Below are 24,155 nucleotides of genomic sequence, written 5' to 3' on the forward strand. Positions count from 1 at the left end.
ACGGCCATTTGCAGCCGCTAACGATGACTCAGTCGGTTCCTGCAGTCTGTTTAAGTCTCGCATCTCTGAATTCGCGTAACTGCTTCGTTTCACCCGCGGGCGTTTTTTTTTATTGTTTAATAGCCTCGCGAAAAATTTATTCTCTTTCTCTCCCACGGAGTGTGTGTTTGTTGGATCGTCGGGACGAGGTGCGGCTATGATGGAGTTGCCTGCATTTTCACCCAAATGACAGATAACTGAAAACAAAAATACAGCCGAGCCTGGTAACACAAAGGGTCTCGATTGTTTTGGAAAATGCTCAATCTTTCCGCTCCGCTTTGATTTGTGGCTTTGCAAAATCCGTGGTCGGTCGTCGAGGACAAACGGTCTTCCCTCCCCCGTATGTGTTTATTCGCGAGACTTCAAAACTGTAAATGCCACGATAACTAACTCTTCCGTCGGGAGTGTTTCCCGCTTGGCCAAGGCAGCGGGCGAAGGATCCACTCATCCGCCCTCATGCCCTCCTCCTCCCCGCCTCCAGCGCACTCCACCCGACCCGCCACTCTAAAAGCCTCCGCCCCTTCCCTCCCCCACCCTCGCTCTCATCACCCCATCTGTCTTTCTTAATGATTTCATGATTTGCCTATCCACAAAGGAAATATTCTCGGAACGGCTGTGTTAGTACTTTATTTGTTTACTCAAAGGGCAAATTACAATTAATTCCCCCCTTTATGGACCACTTGAGAACGATAAACTGCGGAAGCAGGTGTAACTCCATTGAGAATGGATTGTATTGTGTAGGAAGGAGTTTCATGTATGTAGGTACGTATCTACACGTTCAGTGACTTCGAGCCTTTGGAGCAAAGGTCATAGGTGTATTTATTTGGCTCGTTTGTCTTCTCTAGCCATCTAACTATGAATGCTCGTACGAATGATATTCATCAACAGGTATTTTTTTATGTATTTACCTTAAAAGTCAATTGATACCCACATTTAGAAAGTTCTTTAAGATGAACGGGAGTAGTCTTAAAATTGTATTTTTTTAAGGATTTTCTTAAAATTGTATTTTATCCCAGTCAAGGCGAATGATTTTTACACTCTGAAATTGTTGCATTGAAATGCACATTAGCGGATGACTCCGTTAAAAGTTACTGTTGCGGCATCTCCCGCAGTTTCTTTGGAATTTGTATTTTTTTACTCTAGCATCTACCTGTAGGTTGAGGGTGCGTATCTCTCGCATTTTTTTAATGTCGGATATTACAACCAAAGGAGTCATTCACCGCATTAGATTCTCTGTTTTCCAATCCACGGTGAAGAAATAGGTTATAGAAAGTAGAAGAGAAGGGTGTGACTATTTCAAGAGTGATTTTTCTTCCTCAGGGTTTTTTCATTATTAAAAGTGTGAGTATTAGTTATCATTTGAAAATACTGAAATGTTTTCAAACACGGCTCGGAAAATTTTCACCGAGATAATTGTTTTCAATTCTCTTTAGTGGGCATAGTTCATGATTGAAATATCTTTCCCTACCTTTTCACGAAGAGAAAGTTCCAATTACCAATTATCCTGAAATTACCAATTTTATTCTGATAAGAAAGTGGATGGAACATTTTCTGATAAGCTTAAATAGGCCAGATGGCTGGATATGTCTTATCAAATCAAACCCATGAAATGCTGTGAGAAAAATTTCAATTGCTATTAGAAAGTCGCATTTCATACAAATTGAGTTCCTCTTTTGTTTTAAGTTTTCTTCCCTTCCGTTTCCCGGGTTCATTAAGACAAAGCCAGTTCTTGAGGTGTATTGGCACTCTAAATCCACGTATTGCCATCAGTAATAGAATGGGGAAAACATTGGTCTTCCTTGCAGATAAAACTGTGTAAAAAGCACGTGCAGATGTACTCTAGTGTCTGTCAGCACTAAACGACAACTTTCACACCCATTGTCCACAGAGTTCACGTTACCTTGGAGTGTCATTTACGATTCTGAACAATGCTATCTTCTTGATATTCTATGGGGAAAACAGTAGCCGTAAAACGACGATTTTCTCTTTCACATGCATACGCTCAAAAAGTCCGTCTAGCTGGACACTAGGCCCTTCCCTTCCTCTGTTCATGGCGCAATGTGAATGACCATATTTCAACGCAGGACACAATTCCGTAAATTTCCCGTCACAGAATGTGGTAGGCCCAATGTTTTCACCCCATTGACGGTGAATTTTTTCAGCATCATGCCTTGATCCATGCCTTGATCCTAGATCCATCCAATCTAATCACTGATTGGCCATCAAAACTGGCGGAATTAGTTCAAATCGCACTCATTAGAGCACATTGCCACGCGAATGTAAACTACACTGAACTGACGAAAATGTGGTGGTCACATGTCCAACTGACTGGTTAAAAACGAAGGTGTATGAGCGAATCAATCGGTGCTTCCAATCGCTTTTTATAACTCATCGGCTATTGCCTGTGAAACGCATCACGTATTATTAAAAGTCTTTGTATGACTCATCCACGATACTTGAGAACTAACTATTTGACTAGTAGCGGAATAGTGCTGCATTTTAAGGATGCATCCCCTTTTGAGAGCTGAAAGCCAAGTCCAAGTCACACCGCGTTGACTGGAGTAGAGCACCTTCGCAAGGTTGTTAAAAAATTTGCGAGTATTATCATACTTGGTTATGAGTAGTATAAAATATGATAAAGGAGATATTTATCCTTCTATATATTTTTTATTAAAATGTAATATTCCGTTATTTATGAAAACTGTCGGCTCCAGTAATGTTTGATTTAGCAAACATGGAGAACCAGCTAATGGCATTAACTTTTTTCCCTTGCTAACGTCGCGAAATAACTAAACACTCGAGTCATACTGGAATAAGGTAGGTTCCATCGAAGGAGATAAACTCATCCACTCAAAAACGACAGAAGTTGAGTTACCACCTATTCCTTCGAGGAGATGAATTTTACGAGTGCAATTAAAATACTTTCTTTCATGTTTCCTCTTGCTCTTCTTACAACAACGAGTTAAACCGACCCTCATAAAGATTGACATTCATTTATCTGTGCATCCACGGCTCTCTCACAAACCACCTTTCCGCCTTAACAATCCTCCACGGGCGTGTCTTTCCCTTCCCTCCCTCGATCCCTTTCTACCTCTTCTCACCTCTAACCCTTCATTTTATGAATGTAGGTTTGAATGATTGCGAGGAGACTTATTCCCTTGTAAAACTTGAGTACCTACTTTTTTCTTCGGCTAAATAGTGAGTTTAGCCTCGCAATCATCATATACCAAGCTCTTCTTCCTTTCACTTCAGGGCTAGGAGGATTATTTATGTTCATATATTGTCCTTTGCATTCACTTATTCTTCTATAACTCCACTCAAAGTATAGAATTATACAAAAACGGCTCAAACCTTTTTTATCTTCTACCTAAAATAAGATAGTTTCTTAAGATGCTCATATTCCCTAGTCTCTCTCTCTCTCTCAATATATATATATTTCTACCGCACTGATTTGCTCTTATTCATGTTTACAACGAGCAGAGTACCTTAACGCATCTCTGCGGAGAATTCCACGAACAAATTCGATGCTCACCTCATTTAATTTACGAAATGCTACTAAACGATGCTGGAGATGCAAGGAGAGCGAACTGTGCACTGCAACACAATGTGCCTCTGTCAACCTAAGGCATGCTATTTCCGTAAGACATTGGCTCTCTTAGCTAACACCTTTTTCCACTTGTCAGCTATCCCCCATTATTTGTAATAGGAGATTATCCCACCTTCATTCTACTTCGTGTGCAGGCTAATAATTAAAAAAAAAATGTGCTTGTATCACCAAGGAAGCTTGGGTCATCCGACTCCTTTGACAACGTCAATAAACACTGTCCCGACTTCCATTGGTGGCCGGGGAGATGAGCAATGGAAATAATCTATTGGTCTTCTTGGCAGTATATTTCTTTTCTTCATTTTTTTACGTTTTAAATTCGCTCCAAACAATCCCTTGTCTCACTCGCTACTATCTCTCCCCGCTTGCCCCTTATTTTCTCTCTCTTTCTCTCCCTCCCCTCCTCGTCTCCTCCCCCCTGCTGCAAACCCTTTCCCGACGCATCACTCCCCCCCCTGACATTCTCCTCCCACTCACTCTCTCTGCTTCTCATAAAATAGCGCCCGGATACGCGCCCATACACACAATCAGAGCCCTTCTGGAGGGGAGATGGCAGGGGGAAGGAGGTTTGGGATGCCGCTCGGGGAGATAACGAGACGATGCGAGTGTAAAGAAAAGAGCGATGTGGAGGGAGAATGAGGAAGAGTGCGAGGGAGGGGGGGAGTGTGTGAGAGTGGCCCTTAATTATATGCCAGGCCCCCTCTCCGTCCTCCCCCTTCGGCCCCTTCGCTGCCCTCCCGCCCCTCTCTCCCTCTGGCCGAGGGCCAAATGTGGGAGTAGACGAGAGTTAGTTGTGCCATGCTGCGGGTTGGGGGAAGGGGGGCGGAGGGGCAAGCGGAGAGGTGGCGGACAATTCTTCGGCTCTCCGACTAACACCCCTCCCCCTGCTTTCTCCTATCTCCTCCCCTCTCCCAATTCTCGATCCCCATCTCTCGATAAATAAGAGAGATGCATTACCCTCGTTCCAACCCCCTTTCCCCTCGGAGGGGTCGCTCTCCTTTTGCCAAGTCAGATAACAATTCATATCACTTTTCATGCTTCATTTTTTTTACTTACTGGTTCGTGCAGACGAGGGATTTTTTTTCTAACAGCTGACATCCGGGAAGTGGTTGTCTTTAGTGGTAATCTCATGCTCAACTTTAAAAAAAAAAATTAATAAATAAAGTATGTTTACCGAGTAACTTCAATTTCGTGTTTTCCCTCTGTTGTGACTATTGTATGCTTATGTACTACTATTTTTAATTTTAATAGCCTCATAGTATCTTGCCCCACAATCGCACCTCTCTCTCTCTAATTGAGCTGCTCCAAATGGTGTCGCGTATATCTCTCTTTAACTCACGACCGTTAACTCTTCTCCCTCGACTTATTTTTAATCCTCCCGTTTCCCTCGTACCGTGGACGATGGGCAAAGCGGCGAGTGTTCTTTCAAACGGAGAACTAGATCCGGGTTCGTTTCCCCGGTGGAGCCAATCCTTTCAGGAGGGTGAGAGCTTTACGTGACATGCTTTCGGGTGGCGTGGATTTAGGCAAAGACATTATCTCTTTGGGGAGGTGTTTACGACTCATCCGTGTATTTAGCGAAGAGAAAATTCGTTTTGGTTCCTCCACCTCCCCTTTCGCATCACCTTAAACGAACGGTCGCCAAAACCCTTATTTTACGTCGAACAGAGGATCCTCCAGCACCCTACTAAGCCTCGAGAATGGAATTGGAACCTTTCGGGCATTGCAGTCTCATTGCTATACTTACTTCGGTGAATAAATTGTAGCTACAAGTGACACTAGTTAGTGTAACGGTTTAGCCAGGGTATTTGTTTTTGATTGTATGGAAATTAATTTTTCACCCTGTATGTCAGTCACTTGGGGTAGACATGATTCTTGTAAAAACGAGAATTATGTATGCCTAAACCAGTTTCCAAATATTTCATTAAAAAACTAGTTTCGTATTGAGTAGGGTTTTTTTCTAATTAAAACTAAATTTCTTTGCCAATTTGCCAATTACTTTTCGCCAATATAACCAATATATACCAAATTATTTATCTGAGGATTACTGTTATAATAAATAAAACGATCAAACAATTAAACACTCTTAATTCAATGCGCTGACCGTGATTTCCAACCAGTATGTCCTTTTCTAGGTAATGATGCTGTTGTGACAATTTGGCCAATGTGTAGAATTAAGTGAGAAAATCGAGATTAGTTATTCATTCTTATGCCGGAAAATTTTAAGAAAGTCACACCCGAGACAGTAACCTTTATCTAAGGATTAACTGAAAAAGCAATCAGGTGGTACACATAAATTTCATTTTATCAGAATGAAAATTAAATAGCAATATGAGGTTTTACGTGCAAAAATTACAATTATTTTAAAACATTTTGAAAATATGGGGGTATTAAGCTTGGAGAAATTAAAATATTGGATTCAATTGTAGAAAAAAATGTGACAATCGAATGTAGCAATAACATATTTAAAGTCTGATAAAGTTTCCTTTGATCTCCAGAAAAAAATCATGATCTTCTTTAAAGCTTGCAGTTCTTGGATCCCTCTAGTCCTCATCTTGGCAGGTGATGGTCTCATTTGATGGGCAGAAAAACTTCTTCACCCAAGCGGAAAACAGATAGATAAAATTGCGAAGCTTCTAAGCAAGCCGTGCGAGCTATCTGCACGGGAGAGTCGCAGAGAGACGGAAGTATTCCTCTACTGTAGATGTATCCATTGAGGGAAGAAGGCACAGTAATAGGCCTGAATTAGAGCCATTAGCTGAAACGGGAATACATCCCATGGAAACCGCAACACCGAATAAATATTCACCTGACTGGGCTTAAACCTGCCGCCAGCACGTTGTCAGCCCGTGCCATGTTTACGGTCGAGGGCTTTGAAGACAAGAGGACATTTGGACCTTTTGAAGGAACATTCGGAAATTGCATGATTGGAGCTCGCGGGGTAGGTGATTTTTATTTTCGGGACCTTTCCTCCGTGGCATCCCCCGGCAGTCCCGATGATGGCGAGCGGCATGTGGGAAGGTTTCGCGGGACGTCGCCCGCGAAACAAAAAAGAATCAGCCCTCGCCGACGCCGACACAGCCGTCCGTCGATCGTACGTCTCGCCTTTTCTTTTGAAAGTCAAGACGTCCGCCTTTTTTTTCTTCCCCTCCTTTCACAGTCTTTCACAAACTATTTTTTTCATCCCCTCCCATCTCTCTCTCTCTCTCTCTCTTTCCTTCTGATATCAGCCGCCTTGCATTCCTACAGTCGCGCGAGAGGGGATTCCCCTTCGGCGACAGGTGGCCCCCTCGCGGGATTTAAGGGCTTCTCGTTTGGGAGTCGCCGCGACGGAAATATCCCCGTCCCCTCTCCCGCCTTCCTCCGGGCGTACTTCACCATTTCTTCGCTGACGCTGTCGCCACCTTTGAAAACACTAGGTAGGCACTCTCGGCCCATAACAACTGCTCACTAAGCATATGGAAGCATATCGTATCCCTCATGCGTTTGGTTGATGTGAATTCAAAATTTGTGCCCAACCTTTGTATTGTGCTCAGGACCACTTAAGTCTCTTCAAAATCATCTTTGAGCTGGATCGATACCTTATCGCAGCGAGTTGGGAGTTATTTTTGAACTCACCAGATTTACAAATAATGTGATACTTTTATTCCCTTTCAATTCTGTGTATAATTATATTATAATATTACTAGTTTGTGTATATGTGAAATTACAATGTCTCCTCTAGTTCCTTTATGTTCGTTATGTATTGGAGTCCACACACATACGAAAAGGAGAATCGCAGTCCACTTAATGCCATTGAGTAGTGTCGTGTTATACTCAACTAACACATGATTTTTAAAACGCCAGCATTCAGGAGAAAAATTCTCAGTATTTCATTAAGGGTCCACATTAAGGTTCTGATTCAATTAGTAGGTTTTCAGAGTACCGTTTCAGTTACAAGAAAGAACTGTTGCAGGTATGATATTTTGAGAACTAAATTAACAAATCTAATTTATCATCAAATTTCCAATGCTTGAATCATCCTTTCATTGAAGTTACTAAAGGTCGGCATAGTTTTTTTTTCTCTAACGTCTTCTATTAAAATTTTTGTATGTGACTTGTCTGTAAGGTGACGCGGTTGACTGCTCGCTGGCTAATCAGACCACGGATTTAAACTTGAGCGATGGTTCCGGGCCCTGGCAAGTAGTTAAAAGTTGCGTTATCTCTTCCTGGGAAACAGAAGAGAGAAGAGGAGTGATAGACATTTGCAAGAAGTGAGAATTTCACAGAGCTTGTGGCTTAGGAGAAGGTAATGCTAACCTACCGTAGCAAACATCGAGTTAAATAATGCTAAAGAGAGTTATTCTGTGTTAAGAATCAGCAATCATTGGATTGATACCTGTATGCTAAAAATGTTACCTTTATTCTTTGCTGTAGAATCATCGTCAAAGTTCGTCATTTGTCCTTCGTTTATTGATGCCATGCGATATTCGATTTTGACCATCACACTGTGATTTCGATTTACTATCGTGAAGATCTTGATGTATAGAAACCTCAATAATCGAAAATTGCAGATATTTTTCACAGTATGTATCACATTTATATTGCATCAATTTAGCATTTGTCATTTTTCAAAGACGAATGTTTTTCAAGTCTGTGATGATACGATGGATGAATGGATAATAATTCTCCTCACCTCTGGGTTTTCAAGTACAGGATCGATATGTAAACGGAAATGTTGAGGATTGTGACAGACCTACTCCTCAGCCTCGCAATCACACTCATATTAGCATCCCAAATTGTGATCGATACATTGAAGTGTCACGTATGCCTAGAGTTCCAACGTCACCATAAGACTTTTCTACTGACGTTTCCATTTCGGTCCCTAATATTATAAACAGGGTGTAATTATAATAGCGTACAACATATTTGGAATCTAAATAGAAATACACTTGCCAGTGAAGCATGTATGCTATAGTGAATGTCGCTACCGAATGAAATTATGAAAAAGTTAAAAGTTCATTTTCAATATGGATATCTAAAACTTTCTCATAGTCACGTCTCGTTATGCCTGCTAAGCTTATTAGTTTACCTGAAAAAGTTCGCCATCGGTATTTGCATATTATCCATTAATAGCATCGATCGTTGCACGAAACTGAAATAATTAGTGGTATTTTTGTACGGGCTTAGTATTACGGTGCTTCAGGTATAAAATTCCTTAGATTGAACGGAGGAATCGTGACTAATACGTACTGCCCAGTTCGTCCGCCGTGGCAGGTCTCCGTCCCCTCTTCAGCTCGCCTCAATTCTTCCCGCCCCCAGGAGCGAGAGGGTGCGATCCTGAAAGAGGGAGGACGAGGAAAGGGGAGAATAGACGCCGGGTGGGTGGGGCGTCCGCACCAGCGCGGCCACGGAAGCGGCCCTCGGGTGCTAACACGAAGAGCACACTTTTTTAAGTCTCCAAGTGTACCCGGCTACTGCTACCGCTCCTTCCACCCCCCCCTCTCTCTTTCTCCTCCCCCATCTGCCGCCGTTCAAACTCTTTAAATAATAGAATAAGCTCACCCCCCCCCAAACCACCCTCTTCCCATCCTCTCTACGCCTCCGTTCCTACCAACTTCCAGGCCTCAGATTCGTTCGAGTTGACTCCCGACCAGTGAAAATCGTTAAAGGTTGCAAACGTCCTCCGCTTGCGTTTGTGTGCTCATGTGTGGACAGATCGGTGAGGAGATGAGCGTGCTTTCGTTTTATTTCATTGGCACATCTCTCGTTCGGGGAGGGTGGACGATATAAATTAATTGGTATCGTAGGTTTTGGAACCGATCCACGCGGAGTGTACGTACATTCGGTGCTTGGGAAGGTTGGTACTTAAAACTCCCGAAAATCACCCCCAGTAGGCTCCAGTCCGAACAGTTAGCTGTAACTGGCGATATGTGTGCTGTGTTGGCGTTTAAACGCATTGACGTTTCAGTTCGAAAACTACCAACCAACTCGGTGACTCAGGAGCCTAGAACCAAAATATACGGTAGTTTCTCCACACGAAGAGTGAATTCTAATTAAAGTCTTTTACTGGCTCAGCACGAACGGATGTATTATAAAAGATCGATAATATAAGTTCTCCTACGCTGATAGGATTTTCAATCAATTTCAGTTCGTAAACCCCGGTTTTGTCTCTCCGGGACCCTCATTCTTCCGTTCTGATAACACAGGTGCTTACTTGCTGGTAAAAATAATTATTTGTTTTAGTCCTGTAGTTGGTATAATAATTAACCGAAACAAGTTTATGAGATGATAGCCTGTTTCATATTTTTTTTATTACCCAATTTGGTATTTCAATTAATCCTTGAGTATTGACCACCAGAACCTGGCATCCCGCATCGTCATCTCTTTACCCATTATAATTTGGAAAAAAAGGAAGACATGCCAAAGTATATTTCGTGTTCCAAGTTCTAGGGAAACTTTATTGAATTGTGGATATGGTATGCCGTGAAGACGTTTGAATATATGTCAAATGGTTCGACTATTTTATGGTAAAACACGAACATCAAATTAATTTACTCTCGGCACCCTCAGCTTACGACGGTCGTTGCCAAAACGTGTCAGTTTTTGTCGTCTTATCTTTTACATGTTTGCAAAACTAATTAGAATAATATGACCTCAATATTAGGGAAAATGATCTCCATTCCTCCCCAGCGTTCAGCCGGGACGCCGACCCAGAATCAAGATACGATTGATCTCTCTTATCACTGAAAGGTTTTGATTCGAAAAAAAGCCAATTCAATTTGTTTTCATTTGGAAACTTACGCATATCCTCGCATCTGCTCTAGTTTTCCTTATGGCAAATTTTTAAGGCATTTCCTCATATTAACTTCCGAGTTTATGTATCTGCGTATTACACTTATGTCCATTCAGGCACCTCCTCTTCCTTCCTCTTTGTCCTACTTATTTCTCCCTCTCTCCCACCTCGCTTCCATTCTCAATGTTCCCTCGCGACCTCCCTTGCATCTCAATTAAATGAAATATGTGAGGCGGCGGCTTCGGACCCTCCTCCTTCCCCTCTTTCTCCCGCTCTCCGCCCCGGCTTCGCTCACTCGCATAATGAGCAACGGTGCGAACGGGGCACGCCCCCCGCTTGCACGGCGGATGCGCGCTAACTCGCCCGCCACCCCTTTCACACCTCAGGAAGGGGGAGCGTTGAATGAGAGGTGGGATCACCACTCCCACCCCTCTTCCTGCATAGGGCACCCCTTTGTCTCTTTTACCCCTTGGCCATCCTCCCCAAACCCATTCTTACGTTCATTCAAGGAGAATCTACGGTTCTATAGTTCCTCGTTCATTCATCCGGGCCAACACTAGCCTACGCTCAATATCAACTCAACATACCCTATTCCCATGCGTCAGTATGTTTAAAATTTGTGTTGATTCTTCCCTAAAGCGATTAGCTTCCCTGAAACAGTATCATCCAGTCTATACAGTATTTCTCGAGTCAGTTGACTCATGAAAATGTTGTTTATTGTGACAGGAATGTTTTGTAACTACCAATCTATCATTTAAGCACGGCACTTGAGCACACCAGTTCCCGTGCCTAGTATGGGTGATCCAGCATCCTCGCATTTCGCTGCTAGGTTTCGTGGTATCAAGTGAATGTAGGTCTGATCTATACACTCATTGAAAATATTTAGCGCTCTGATCAGTTAAGCGGTTAACTATTCGATCGTTCATGATTGACCAGATGGTGAAACTATAAAGTCGTTAAATCCATCTTCAATCACTGCATTTTCGTTAGAGTTACAACGCATATTGGTCTTGGCCAAATACTTACATGCATGTTATCATTCATAGAGAATTTTTGGGTACATTTTACACAATAGGAAAATTAATTTTCTCGACCTTTCACAACGAAAAGGCCGGCTAACTGACCAAGTAATTAACGGTTAACTTGTTTGTATTTTAGCTGTGTTTTATACGAACAAGTGTAGAAAGAGTTGGCATTTGTAGCGTTGCAGGATATGGAGTGAAAAAATTGACGAAAGCTTCCTGATGGCGGTCATCACCATCTCGCCCCGTTCCCCCGCCCGGATTCCTTCCTCGTTCCGTGCGCCACTCCTCTGGTCTCGGGCTAATTACGGCGAGGCGTGCTTGGAAATGCGAGACTGGAATCACGCGCGTTGCCCTTTTGTGTTCTCGGGTACCAGTTTCATTTTTATGTGCGTGCGCTACCAGAAGCTGCGTGAATGCTTTCCTGCCCGAGCGGAATAGACACTCCCGCTAAATGGTTGTCTCGCGGAGCATAGTTTGGTTCTTGTTTGCCTAGTTAATTTCAGTTGGATGCCTAAACAAGCACGCGGGAGAATAAACTGAATATTTGGTCAGGTCAGTTCAAAGGGATAGAGTAATTTATTTTCCGATGCCAAAAACAGATACTTCTTGTCATCTGATGAATCAGCATGAAAACATACTCGAAATACTTGTAGGAATACCACGATCATTCTTTTCATAGTCAAATTCCGTTGGGGAAAGATGATTCATACTTTGATATTTTTTTATAAAAAAAGAATTATTGTACCGCTAATTATTCAAATGGCTATCTTTGGATGACATAAAATTGTATAAAATACAAATACTATTACTGGTTTTGCATAGAAAAAATTGTCATAAATATGAGTTTGAACCATTTTAAGTTATTGAAGTTTGCTCAGATTAAAACTCTCTCAGTTAAAATAAAATTACGTGAGTGTTGCAGAATTTCTTATGAAAAGTACACTGCATACTTTTAATAGAAATAAATAACAAACCTCATCTCGCATTGATATTTTTGGTTATTTTGGTGATTTCATTCGGGAAGAAAGTGGACCTCAACGTCATCCTTATACGTGTTTATGCGTTGTATGGTTTTCTGTTTTCATTAATTTTGCTGGCATCAGGTTAATAAAGATACTGGTTTAAGTGAACGCTTGTGCGATTGGTCTCATTTGGATCCATTCATTGCCTATCGGGCAAATGAGTGTGCCCTATAAGGTTGAAACGAGGCCGTGATGCCGTAAAAATAAAAACCGGAAAGCTGTCGTTCGATCTCCATTATTATTTTTTTGGTTTGATGCCAATAATTTTCGATGATATGACCATTCAATGAAAGTCGAAGGGGGTTTCACGTTCCATTCGTTCCATCCGTTGGGGAGGAGCGAATGGGGTGCTTAGGCCCATTCGGCGACGATCGCCAAAGCCATGGGGCGAGGGTTTCCGCGAGCTCTCCCCCCACCACGTTAACTAGAATTTAGGACAGGAATAAAAGTGTCACGGCGGTGGGCGTCGCCCTCGCCGTGATCCGCGGGGCCACAGGCGAAGAAGCGAGGAGGAGGGCGTGGCGACACACGGGAATCACCGGAGCAAGATCGCTCCCCTTTATCGACCTCCCTTTCTCGAAGCCGCCCGTCTTTATCTGTCCTCCCCTCCCACTCCTTATAACCCTTTACTCATCTTTCCCGTCCTCTTTCTTATCTACCTCGCGTCGGTCCGATAGTGGGCAACCACTCGTCGGAACTGATTGCCTCTTAGAGAGAGAGAGAGAGAGAGAGAGAGCGAGCGTTTGTCGCGATAATCAGATTGTTTCTGACGCAATTAAAAAGAGTGCCGCCGTCTTTTGTCGGTCCGTCGTCTTCCTTTTGTTTGCCTTCCCTCCCCCATGCCGCCGTTCCATCCTCTGCGGACCTCTCTCATATCTTTTCCTCTGTTCGGAAATCCGCTCGGCTCAATTCTTCCAACGTCCGGCGCAATCTCCCCAGAAAATGTGTTTATGTCGCTCTCCCGAGTGTGAGGATTCCCCAGGGAGTAGATGGGGAGAAGAGGAATCTGAAATCAAAGCTCCCGACCGATGTGGATGCAGATTTCTGACGGGTGACGTGATCCCCCGAAGGAGGCGTCGGTGGCCTCATCTGGAAACCTCCTCCCCCCTTATCCGCTCCCGGCACCGCCACCTTCTCGTCAGCGCCCCCCTTTCTTGTGGCGACCGATAATGAATCTATACTTCAGCTCTCGTCTCCCTTCATCCTCATATAACTACTATTTCCACAAGTCCCGACGGCAGCCCGTTGCTTTTTTGCCAATGGCGTCCCCGCTGATGAATGAGCCGGAGGCATTTTACGGCTTCGTGAGCTACCTGGATCCCACCACGGATGCCGGCATGATTCCTCATATCGAATCCGTCCCCGACGTTTGGTCTCCAGTGGCCATCAACTCCGAGTATCGAACACGTATGTTTTCGTCTTCCTTTTTCTTTTTTCTGCATTTGGCGTGTAACGTACGTCCTAGCGTGAGTTAGTGTGGTATCCGATTTGGAAGAGAAACCTGACTTTTAATACTGTATGTGAAGACGTGACCAATTTGTTTAACAACAGATTGGTAATCTCTCAACTGTCTCGACGAAAATTTTTGTGTTTTTAGGGAGTTTATCCATATCTTTAATTTATTTATTAAAGTAAGCATCCGACGCGAAAATTCTATCGCCACATGTTCCTGCTAACAATGGTCCTCATTTTTTACATCGGAAGTCATTAATTAAATCTTCATCTGAAAGGTTTTTTGTAGAATTTCATGGTGATAACAAAAGTTTTTTTGGGCAAATTCGTATCAAGCAATCCAGAGGATAGTCTGTCTGTATACCATCGTGTAAAAATAGTTTTCCTTGTGAATTCTAATCCATGCTTTGTCTAGCTATTTAATTTTACGATATTGATAAAACTAAACTTGTCCATCATAATGACTTTATATTTTCCAAAGTAACGCAAAATTTGTGTACCAAATTTAATATATTGCGTTTGTTTTGTTTTATGGAGTTGAATCTGTCTTTTCCATCGAATAAGAAAGTATTCTATTGTTTCAGGCTTCACTTCGTGGAAGTATTTAATATCCATACTAAAAAGAAAGACTCGTACTTTTCCACAGATTTTATTATACGGTACAATGCGTTTCACCGACTTGCGGCACCATCAGGTACCTGATGATGCCGCAAGTCGGTGAAACGGATTGTACCGTATAATAAAATCTGTGGAAAAGTACGAGTCTTTCTTTTTAGTATGAATAAGAAAGTATTTCCGACTAGATTTTCATTTTAGTTTCGCAGCTGTGTCCTGCCCCGTCCGTATTGAAGAGCTTGGGGTGCCCTTGTCGCAACCGAACGTGGCCGCGTTAGCGTTTTGCTTCTTTTGTCTGTTCGTTTCAGTGAGATTTCCTAAATGAGCGTCTGAAAACTAAATCGATCAACAGATATCTTTGGACAGTGTGTCAAGCTCTTGGCATTTAACCTTACAAATTTGCTCACTCAAGCAGTTATTAAAGATTGTATATACTTTCTGCGTCTCAGTTTCATCCATTCACGCCTACTTAGCACGTCAGAAAGAGGTGTTAATAATGTATTCCCAAAGGAAAATGACTTTCGTTTTCCACTTATTCGGCTCTTTCATCAGTGAAAAGAAAAATTTGCAAAATTACTGGCTACGAAAACTCCCAAAACCTCTCGATACGTTTCACATTTTCCCCGTTTTGGGCATCCATGTCCTGTACCTTTTGACGAAGAAGTCACAAGCAGAATTACTAAGACAGTAGCCAAGCTGCGGATTTCCATTCTCCATTTGTGGCCCGTCGGCAACACCAACTCGTCTTTTAATTTGTCAGCGAAGGTCTCTTTCCACATTGCCAATTCAGCATTCATACTGATACCATGTGCCATTAAAAATTAATCCGTTGAGAAACAATTTCCACTTTGTTCTCATGATTTGCAAATCGAGAATTTTACGGTACAAAAATCAATCCTCTTGACCTGGATTCAAACCCGGGTCCCTCGATATTCGGTAGGGCCAGATGAGCTACCATTCTTTATGAGGGATTTGGAAAATTTTCAAACTGTGAAATTTTCGCATTTCGGTTCACATCAAACGATGACTACTCCACTCAAGGAACTTTCGCAGCATTCCCCGCAGTTCTTTGTATTCATTTGAATTGTTTTGCTGGGTGGCAATTAGTTTGCAGATATGTATTTAAAGAAAGCTTGCAGCTAATGCCAATAGAGCTCTTAATGTTAGTGGAGCTGTCTGGTTCTTGCTTCAAAACTCTCGGCTTAGTCGAGTGTAAAAATCGCCGGCTTTGTCAATGATCAGTCGTGACCGTGGGTGCTATTTCGGAGGAGAAAATCAACCCGGTAATTCCATAGGTGTCGACAACGACCAAATGTTTTCACTTCACGTGCCTTTTGAATTTTACACTTTGCAATGTAAAAGCTCACCCTCTCATTGTCTTTCCTGTGGTCACACCCTCGGCGGACGACTAATTTTATTTCTCTCCCTCTCCTTGTTGCAGAGAAGCGGCGGCTCAGTCTATGCGTGGGATGCGGGGCGCAGATCCACGACCAGTACATCCTCCGGGTGGCCCCGGACCTCGAGTGGCACGCCGCGTGTCTCAAGTGTGCCGAGTGCCACCAGTTCCTCGACGAGAACTGCACGTGCTTCGTGAGAGACGGGAAGACCTACTGCAAAAGGGATTACGTAAGGTGAGTCCGAATCGTTTGAGTACTCCTTTTAATATTGCCGTTTGAAATTTTTCGATTGACCACTAATATTCTGACTTCGGATAGGGGATTTTTAGATTTTTAATCCGAATTTTTGATACATTTTGTCATTTTAAAGATTTTTCGCCGAATTACCTGATAGGAAAATACTAAAAGCTACTCTTTTCGTGATTTTCACATGGCGGTATGCCCAAATTTTATCGTCCATTATTCGAGGTACTTACTAATCACACTAATCAGAAGTATACCTGTCGTCTTGATTCGTATACTAGTATGTCGTTGTTATAAAACAAATAGAGCATTCCTTTTGAATTTTGCAACCAATAAAAATAGCCTATCTAACCCTTGGTACCTACGTTTTTATTCTCCGAAGCATACCTACCACAATGACTTTATAGCTTTTCTATCCCATGCCTATGATTTTAAAAATTTAGTTTTTATCTAGTTAAGAGAAAAATTGAGCTGTACGGTGGCATTGAGAGAGAATTTATATTTCTCTGGGAGTAAAATACAAATTATAGTATTCATGTTTTGTTTATCGTGGTAGTTTTGAATTATACGCAAACTTCTAAGAACCAAAATCTGTATCCCAAAATTGTACTCTTTTATTATTTAACATTAAAATTAAGTATGGTCATTTGGTCTAATATGTTTTGAGTGATACAGGATGATTATACTAGTCACTATAGTTCCATTTGTTTAGGATTTCATTTCAAAAACATACAGATATTCGCGTGTTGATTTTTCGGAAAGGACTGAAGCTTTTTTCTATACATATATAATGCGAGCTATTATTATCAGTGGGATCGCAGGGCGCCACGTAGTCTACGGCCATTATAACATGGCTCCCGGCCCCATATTCGTGTGATTGCCGCGTGCTTCCTCATCGCCTTCCATGCCTATAACATATTTCATCGAAAATTATTTTTCCCGTCGAGATAGCGTAGCTCAAAACTTTTCCGCTCGGCGTTGGTGGAAAAGGGACAATTACACGCACCCTTGTCTGGTAAAACCTCCACGGAAGTCAAATAAATCCTCCAATAGAGCCCGTCTGTCTCCTTTCCCTTTTTATGTAAATTTGGAGCATTAACCTACCGAATGGAAACTCAAAAATGTCTGTGCGATTTGGTTTTAAATATCGCCATGATTCCGAGGGAGGAGTTAAGAATTGTGGTTCCGAAGTGGGAAAGATATTCTGTTCTCGTGCCGTTTTCCCATCCTAAATATGTCCGAAGCGTGTGAATAGGATGTGGGTATCTCACAAGCTACGAATATCGATTGCGTGTTGTGGAAACCACTCAGTCTCTCGAAGGGAAGCGGGAGGTTGAAGGAAAAAAATCGTGCGCAAGTATATATAAATAAATACCCAAAAGAGAGCCGAATGGCCGGTGGGGTCGGTATGTATTTCCAATCGAGAACGTCAAGAGAGCTCGTGTGGCATCGTTTCCCTCGAAATCTTCGGATTCGAGAGGGTGTGCTCTCTCTCTCTCCTCTAAGTCCTCATCTCCAAGCATCCCACCCACGAAGGCGAGCCTCCTCTACCTACCTACCTGTAAGACAAACCCGCCTTCCGGGAGAGCTCTGGACTTCGGCCCCTCGATTCTCAGTGGCGCCGCCGAGAGAGAGAGAGGAGAAGAGAAGAAGAGGGTACCTCGACCCCCTCTTCAGTCTCTGTTGGCCTTCTGGTCTTGTTTGTCAATCCCTTTTGCCGTGAAGAAGGTTGACTCCCCCTGCCGCCCAACTCATCCACACACCCCCACGAGTCTTCTATTTCCCATAGCTGAGGCTTTCTCTCTCTCCCCACCACCTTACTCGTCTTTCCTTCGAAAACCCCCACCCTGCTCTCTCCGTGGCGTGTCTTTGCCTTTGCATTTAGTGCCTCTTCAATTCCCTTTTTTTCTCTCTCTCTCCCACTCTCTCCCATTCCTCTCTTTTGCTCACACCCTCAATATTCTTTGACGGCGGCGCCCAGAGACACACCCTTCGCCGCCCCCACACGAGAGGTGCTGTCTTCGGAACACACAAAGGAAAGGCGAGGAAAAACAACGAAATGAAAGAAAACGCCCAAAACGCCTCTTTCCCTACTTCTATCTTTCAGCTCTCCCCATCCTTCATTCCTTTTTCTTTCCTCCTCTCCATCGCCCGCGTCTTTTTCGAAACTCGGAAAAAGTTTTTAACCTCTCTCCCGTGGAGTCGTTTTGTATTCGTGTATTATTTTCACGGCACATCGATGGAATGAGCGTAGGTCGTTGAAGTTGTCAATCAGAGCACTACAATTTAATAATATCGGTCCTGAGATCGGAAGTTCCAATCGTACCACAGATTAGGTGGTTAAATCGGTAAAAATATTTTGTATTTTGCTAAAACTTATGAGGAGAAATAATAAACGAACGAACTTCTTAGTGGTTTTGTTTCGCGAAAGAAACTGCTTGCATGTAGAAATCTGTTGCCCATTCAACAGCCTATGAATTGTTTCTTCAATAATTTGGGCATGTTATTTTCCCTGCAAAACTAAGTAGATCCATACGTCTCGTTTTCTAAATTTTGGTTGCATTTTGTAATCCTCTATATAAAGAGCCCTAATCTGTATGGATGTTAAACGTAATCTATTGGCAATGATGGGCAATATAGGGTCTCAGTTTATTCTCGAAATCAGTGTAAGTGTATTTTTTTATATTTTACCATATCTCGTCCATGTAGTATTTACGTTTTAATAGGAGTCCCCAAATGGGAGGAAATTCTTATATTAATCTGCCAGTTAAACGGAAGACTTCTCCGTTCAAATATTATTTTCATTATTTTTCCTGGCCTTTAACGTTTGATTCGTTGTTTATTTCCACTGGAAGATTAGTCTTACCGGCATCATAGAAACCTTACCTTCGCATAAGCAATCATTTGCCGTACAAGTAAATCTCGGGGTGGAATAATGGAACACCCACATTTGCCATGCTTTGTGACAGTGATGTGTTCTCGAAAATCGAAACAATTTTCGAAAATGAAACTAAACTTTCAATTATGCGATGGAAATGTTAAGTGAATTGTATTAGAACACTTACTTGTACCACACTTGCACCACATACCAAATATGATTACAAAATTGACCAATTGAGATCTAGGTCTGTTTACTATTTTTTGGAAGTAATAGAGTGATTGTTCATTCGTGCAATAATTTTATCAATTGAAAGAATTCCTATGAATAAAATGAATTTTTAGATGCATACTTTTTACTGCTCATTCTCTATCTGCGCCTCGTTGTTCAGTTAACCATCTAAGGGGAGATTTCATATAAGTATAGACGTCACTGGAAATGCATGTCTAAAGTCCGTAATAAAACTTCGAGAACTTTCGATAACTGTTAAGATATATAATCGATGAGTGATTTTTATGTCCGTCTGCTTCTTTTAAAGGGAGATAAATAGATGCATACCTTTGAAGCGTGTTAATAATTTTTATGAAATAAAGTGATTCCTGAGTGGGATCTCAAGGATGCGTTCTCGCGAGGAAAGAAATCTTATCGCTATAATTCCATCTTGTTTTTTTCTTCCCCCTCCACCACCCACCCACCCGTCTACCGTACTATAGTAAGCCCTTGACGGGACCCTCCCTCCAACCACCCCCAGGAAAAATAATCACAACGTCGCCGGTCCGGATCTTTTGATATCGCCGCCGGCAGAGGGAGGATAGCGCATCGACTGGCGTTGTTGCATCCGCTCAATCTCCGTAACCTGCCATATCTCCCCCCTTTCATTGGATCCTCCGCCGCAAGCCCCCTCCTCCGCTCCTTTAAACTGAACTGCCATTAGCGCACTTGTAAAAGAAAAATTCCAGCCCGTCCCACCTTTCAAAAGCGTCAATTGTGTCGGTTAGGAGTGGGGGGATGGGGAAACACGCAATGTCGCCTCATGCTAATGCGCACCGCGCAAAGGATGAGGACTTCCATAAGATGTCTCGATTGACGAGCCAACCCTCCTGCTCTCCGGCCTTCATCCGCCGTCGCCCGCGGAACGTCCCCGCTGCACCCTCCACCCTCCAATAGTCACTTCCTCCAATAGGTCACACGAACCAAATTGCCTCATTAAAAAAAAATGGGCGAGATGAAGTGGAATGAAGTTCATCATTCTTCTTCCCCCCCCTTTCTCTCCCCCCCCCCCTTTCTCTCCCCCCTTCCCCCTCACGGCGCATTTATCTCTCTCCCCTCCTCCTATCCACATTCTCCTTCTCGTCGTGTCTACCTCCCACAACCTCCACCGTTTCCTAGCCCATTCCCTACCTCCCCCTCTCCACTGCACCCGCCCACGTATTTGAGCAGTCAGTAATTCGACGAATCGTTCGTTAGCTTCTCTTCCTTCGCGCCTCACCCGAGATGAAACGCAATCGTCCGTCTAATTCGCTTCCACGTGTCGACATCCAGTGAGGGTTTAAAAAAAAGGCGCTTGTGTAATAATTCCGTGTACGCTTATCTCCTCCTTGATCTCCCTTGTTTATGAGGGGGGAGAGAGTCTGGGGAAGGATTGGAAGATAATTTCACATCTCTCCGCCCGCACATCTTCCACCCGCTTGTGTTCATATGGGAGTCTCTCATTCAAGTTCCATTAGAACCTCGTCGCTTTGAAAGATATATTTTTTTTCTTCGTGTTTCACTAACAATATCGTTTGTCCGGTCGATTTTATCACTTGAGGGATTATAAATATTGCCTTACCCGTTTGTCCACGGTCAGTAGGGGAATCAGGAGCTCATTCACTTTGCACAATAAAAGGAAAGGGTTAATCAATGAACGTAACGTCCGAATTTTCCGTATGTGTTTGCATATATGCATATATACATATACATAGGTTGAGCTTTCGGCCTATACTATATACTCACTCAGACCAGACAATATACAGGTATATGCACACACATTGTCATCAATACATAATGTATCTGATGATTACTATTTTTCCTGTCATTTAAGAATAAGTAACATTCCTAATTAATGTCACACTTCAGGAGTGTCATATCACGAGGAAAAATTACCCTCAAATTTCATATATTTAGGGTCATATTTATTGTGAACCTGAATTATACAAGCTATTGTACAAGTACAAGTCAACTTGTATAATCTACATGTCAACATTATGTAACCGCTTGCTTTTAATCAGTCTATTCAATAGTCGGTTTAATAAATAGCACATTTTTTACCGTTCATTCATTTATTTAGTGTGATATGCAACGTGAGATTCGACGCCTATACGGTATCATCTCCTAAAATACTCCGCAGGTTACATAATTGTGATCCCTAGGTGTTGAAACGATCGTCGTTTATCATAGTTAATAAATAATTGAAGTAAATAATGTGGTCATCAATATAATGCTAAGTCGAGTCTCGCCGGACACGGCTGATTTTATTCATGGTGTGGTAAATCAAAATTAACATAAGTATAGAGACTGAAACGGAAACGAGGTAAAAGTCTTAATCAAAGATAGTAGAACAATTCAATAAGCGTATGCGACCTCAACCAGGCGGGGATGATGTGCTTGCCGAGTTCTTTCAGTTCGGCTTTTCACCATTGGCAAAAGGTTTGTTTACTGTCCTGCATTTATTTGCGCCTTAATTGTAAAATGCGAAAACATCTCTTCATAATCAGTTCCACAAAGTTAATATTTAACATTCTCATCTTTCATTTTGGTGAGTTTTTTGATAAAATTCCAGAAATAGGTGATCATTAAATTTCTACTCGTGAAACATGCCATAAATATATTTGTCTACAATAGTGCTTTGGTCAAAATCTACTCTGTCGTATATAGTGCATGTATTGTTTAGAATGATATTAGCATTTATGATAGAATTTCAAAATTGAATCGTGAAAACCTGGGCGTAATGAATTGCGGCCGTTGAGAGACAAGAAGATTAAAGTTACCTCTTTTGATAGAGAAGTAGATGTTCTCAGAGTCCAATATTCTTTGGCATGGAAAATGATGAAGTCGACTTTGGACTTGTGTGGGAGGCATGCATTTGCATACACTGTGCCGCGTGACTTGGTCAACGGAGACGCTGTGAAAAAGGCAAACTCGTTTAACGCCTATCGCCTCATTTTTTAACCACGACTTAACGTCAAATCCACGCGGACACTTGACGGGGACAGACGGCGGTTTCATCCGGCGAAAATGAACGTTCCGTCTCGAGCCGCCTAACGCGATAAGTGCACGAAGGTAAAAACTTGAATAAAGGGCGGTGGGGCGGGGGGGGGGGGGTAAGCAGGGGGGGGGGCAACTCTCCACCTCTTCCCCAAACGATGAATAAAATAATCACTCCTGCCTTCAACCCCTTCCCTCCAGACTCACTTGGAATTGGCGATTTCAATGCATGCATTCTGGGTATTCTACTAATTGGAGGGAGGTTTTTGGCAGTCCCTAAATAATATTAACTTCCTCTTTTCACAAGAACTTATTTGTTATGCCATTTTACCTTACTTCTTTTTTCATTTCTTCATAAATTCTGTCTACCTTCATGCTGTCTAGAAAGCCTACTCTCCTTCGTCCTCTACCTCACCTACTCAACTTTCTAGTCTAAATAACTCTAATCTTCAACCATGGCCTCAACATCCCAATATATTTCAGAATTTCCTCAACCCACTATCTCTTATCTCTTTCATAATCCCCCAGCAACTTCACTTCTGCGCGTTGGTGTACCTGTCCCTTTCCCTTGTTCTTTTCCCTTCTTCTTACAAATGCTCCTTTTCGTATTTCGAATTTCCCCACGACAAAGTCCATTTACCTATAAATCGTCCCAAAGATGGCCATGCAAAAATGTGAAGAAATTAGTATTTCCACCCGATTTCCGTTCAATTGGTCTTTATTTCGATTTGAATCACCATAGCTTTGCTCCATATCGATGCTATCTCGGGTCTTGTTGCGTAATTTTTCCACAGAATCGTATCATACACTTTGAAAGGGTGGATTCTGCAGGTTCTTCTCCAAACAGAGAGAGAAGTCTTGCGTCCCCCTCGAAGAATAATCACGTGGAAGTGATTCCTTCCCCACTGTCGATTACATTTTCTTTTCTGCTCAGAAAGATTACATTTCCTATTCTGTCACGAATTTTCAATGCTATTTATGTCAACTTTTACACGAGAAAACGATTTCCACCGATGTGCCGGTTGTTGGCATGTATGAATGAAGAGGCATCTTCACTGATTTTGTCATGCGAGGAGAAAGGATGGGAGTCGATTCACCAAACAAATACATGAGGGAAGAATAAACAATTTGAGAGAGTTAGGAGTTGACCGAGAAATTCTTTGGTCAATGTGGTTGGAAAGAATCAAGGTTATGGTTGGTTATTAGAAAATCGGGAATAGGAGAGCAGGTATGAAATAATATTTGAATATGACAGACGCGGTAGAAGAATCCAAGGATAGATAGCTATGCAATGAAGAAATAAATGAACGAAATTAACTCTACCTTCATAACCTAATACCCGAATTGTCTTATGTCTACCTCAAAATGAAGCGGCTTGAAGAAAATGTGTAAAGTTAACTCGGAATTGGTTTTTTTAATAGGAATGATGACGATTTGATCAGTGTATACTCTTTCCTATAAATCGATCATCACCACAGCATCTTAAATTCCCAACCCGTCCCTTTCCGGTCACCCATCGTGCCTGGATGTGTGTGCACGCTCCTTCCTTCTCCCCTTACCCAGACTTTTCAGCCCATCTCTCTCCGCCACACCCTCGCCGTGTCACGGCTCCGTCGCAAGTCGTATTTGCGAGGACACGGGGGTGGGTACACCACGAAGGCAGGGATGGACCAGAGGGTGAAGTAGATATGTTGGAGGGGGTGCCAAAAGCAAAGAGCGAATGCTAGCAGCATCCTGGCCGAACGGGCGCTGTGTCCTGGACGAGCGGCCTTTGTTGTTTCGGAAGCGGAGGTGGGCTTGGATGGATGACTTGGGGGATAGGCAAGGCAGAGGCAAGGAGGAGGTTACCCTGTGCATGT

General features: G+C 42.6%; 1 protein-coding gene across 1 annotated transcript in view; it reads left to right on the plus strand.

Annotated features, from left to right (window-relative positions):
- Positions 1-24,155, plus strand: part of tup (LIM1_Isl and LIM2_Isl domain-containing protein tup) — a 340,217-nt gene that overhangs the window by 147,424 nt on the left and 168,638 nt on the right. The window contains exon 3 of the mRNA XM_071598899.1: positions 15,974-16,163. Coding sequence (XP_071455000.1) covers positions 15,974-16,163 — 190 coding nt within the window. The remainder of the gene's footprint in view (positions 1-15,973; positions 16,164-24,155) is intronic.

The sequence above is a fragment of the Hetaerina americana genome, unplaced genomic scaffold (assembly GCF_022747635.1).
Source record: "Hetaerina americana unplaced genomic scaffold, ioHetAmer1.1.p SCAF_1, whole genome shotgun sequence".
Classification (NCBI taxonomy): domain Eukaryota; kingdom Metazoa; phylum Arthropoda; class Insecta; order Odonata; family Calopterygidae; genus Hetaerina; species Hetaerina americana.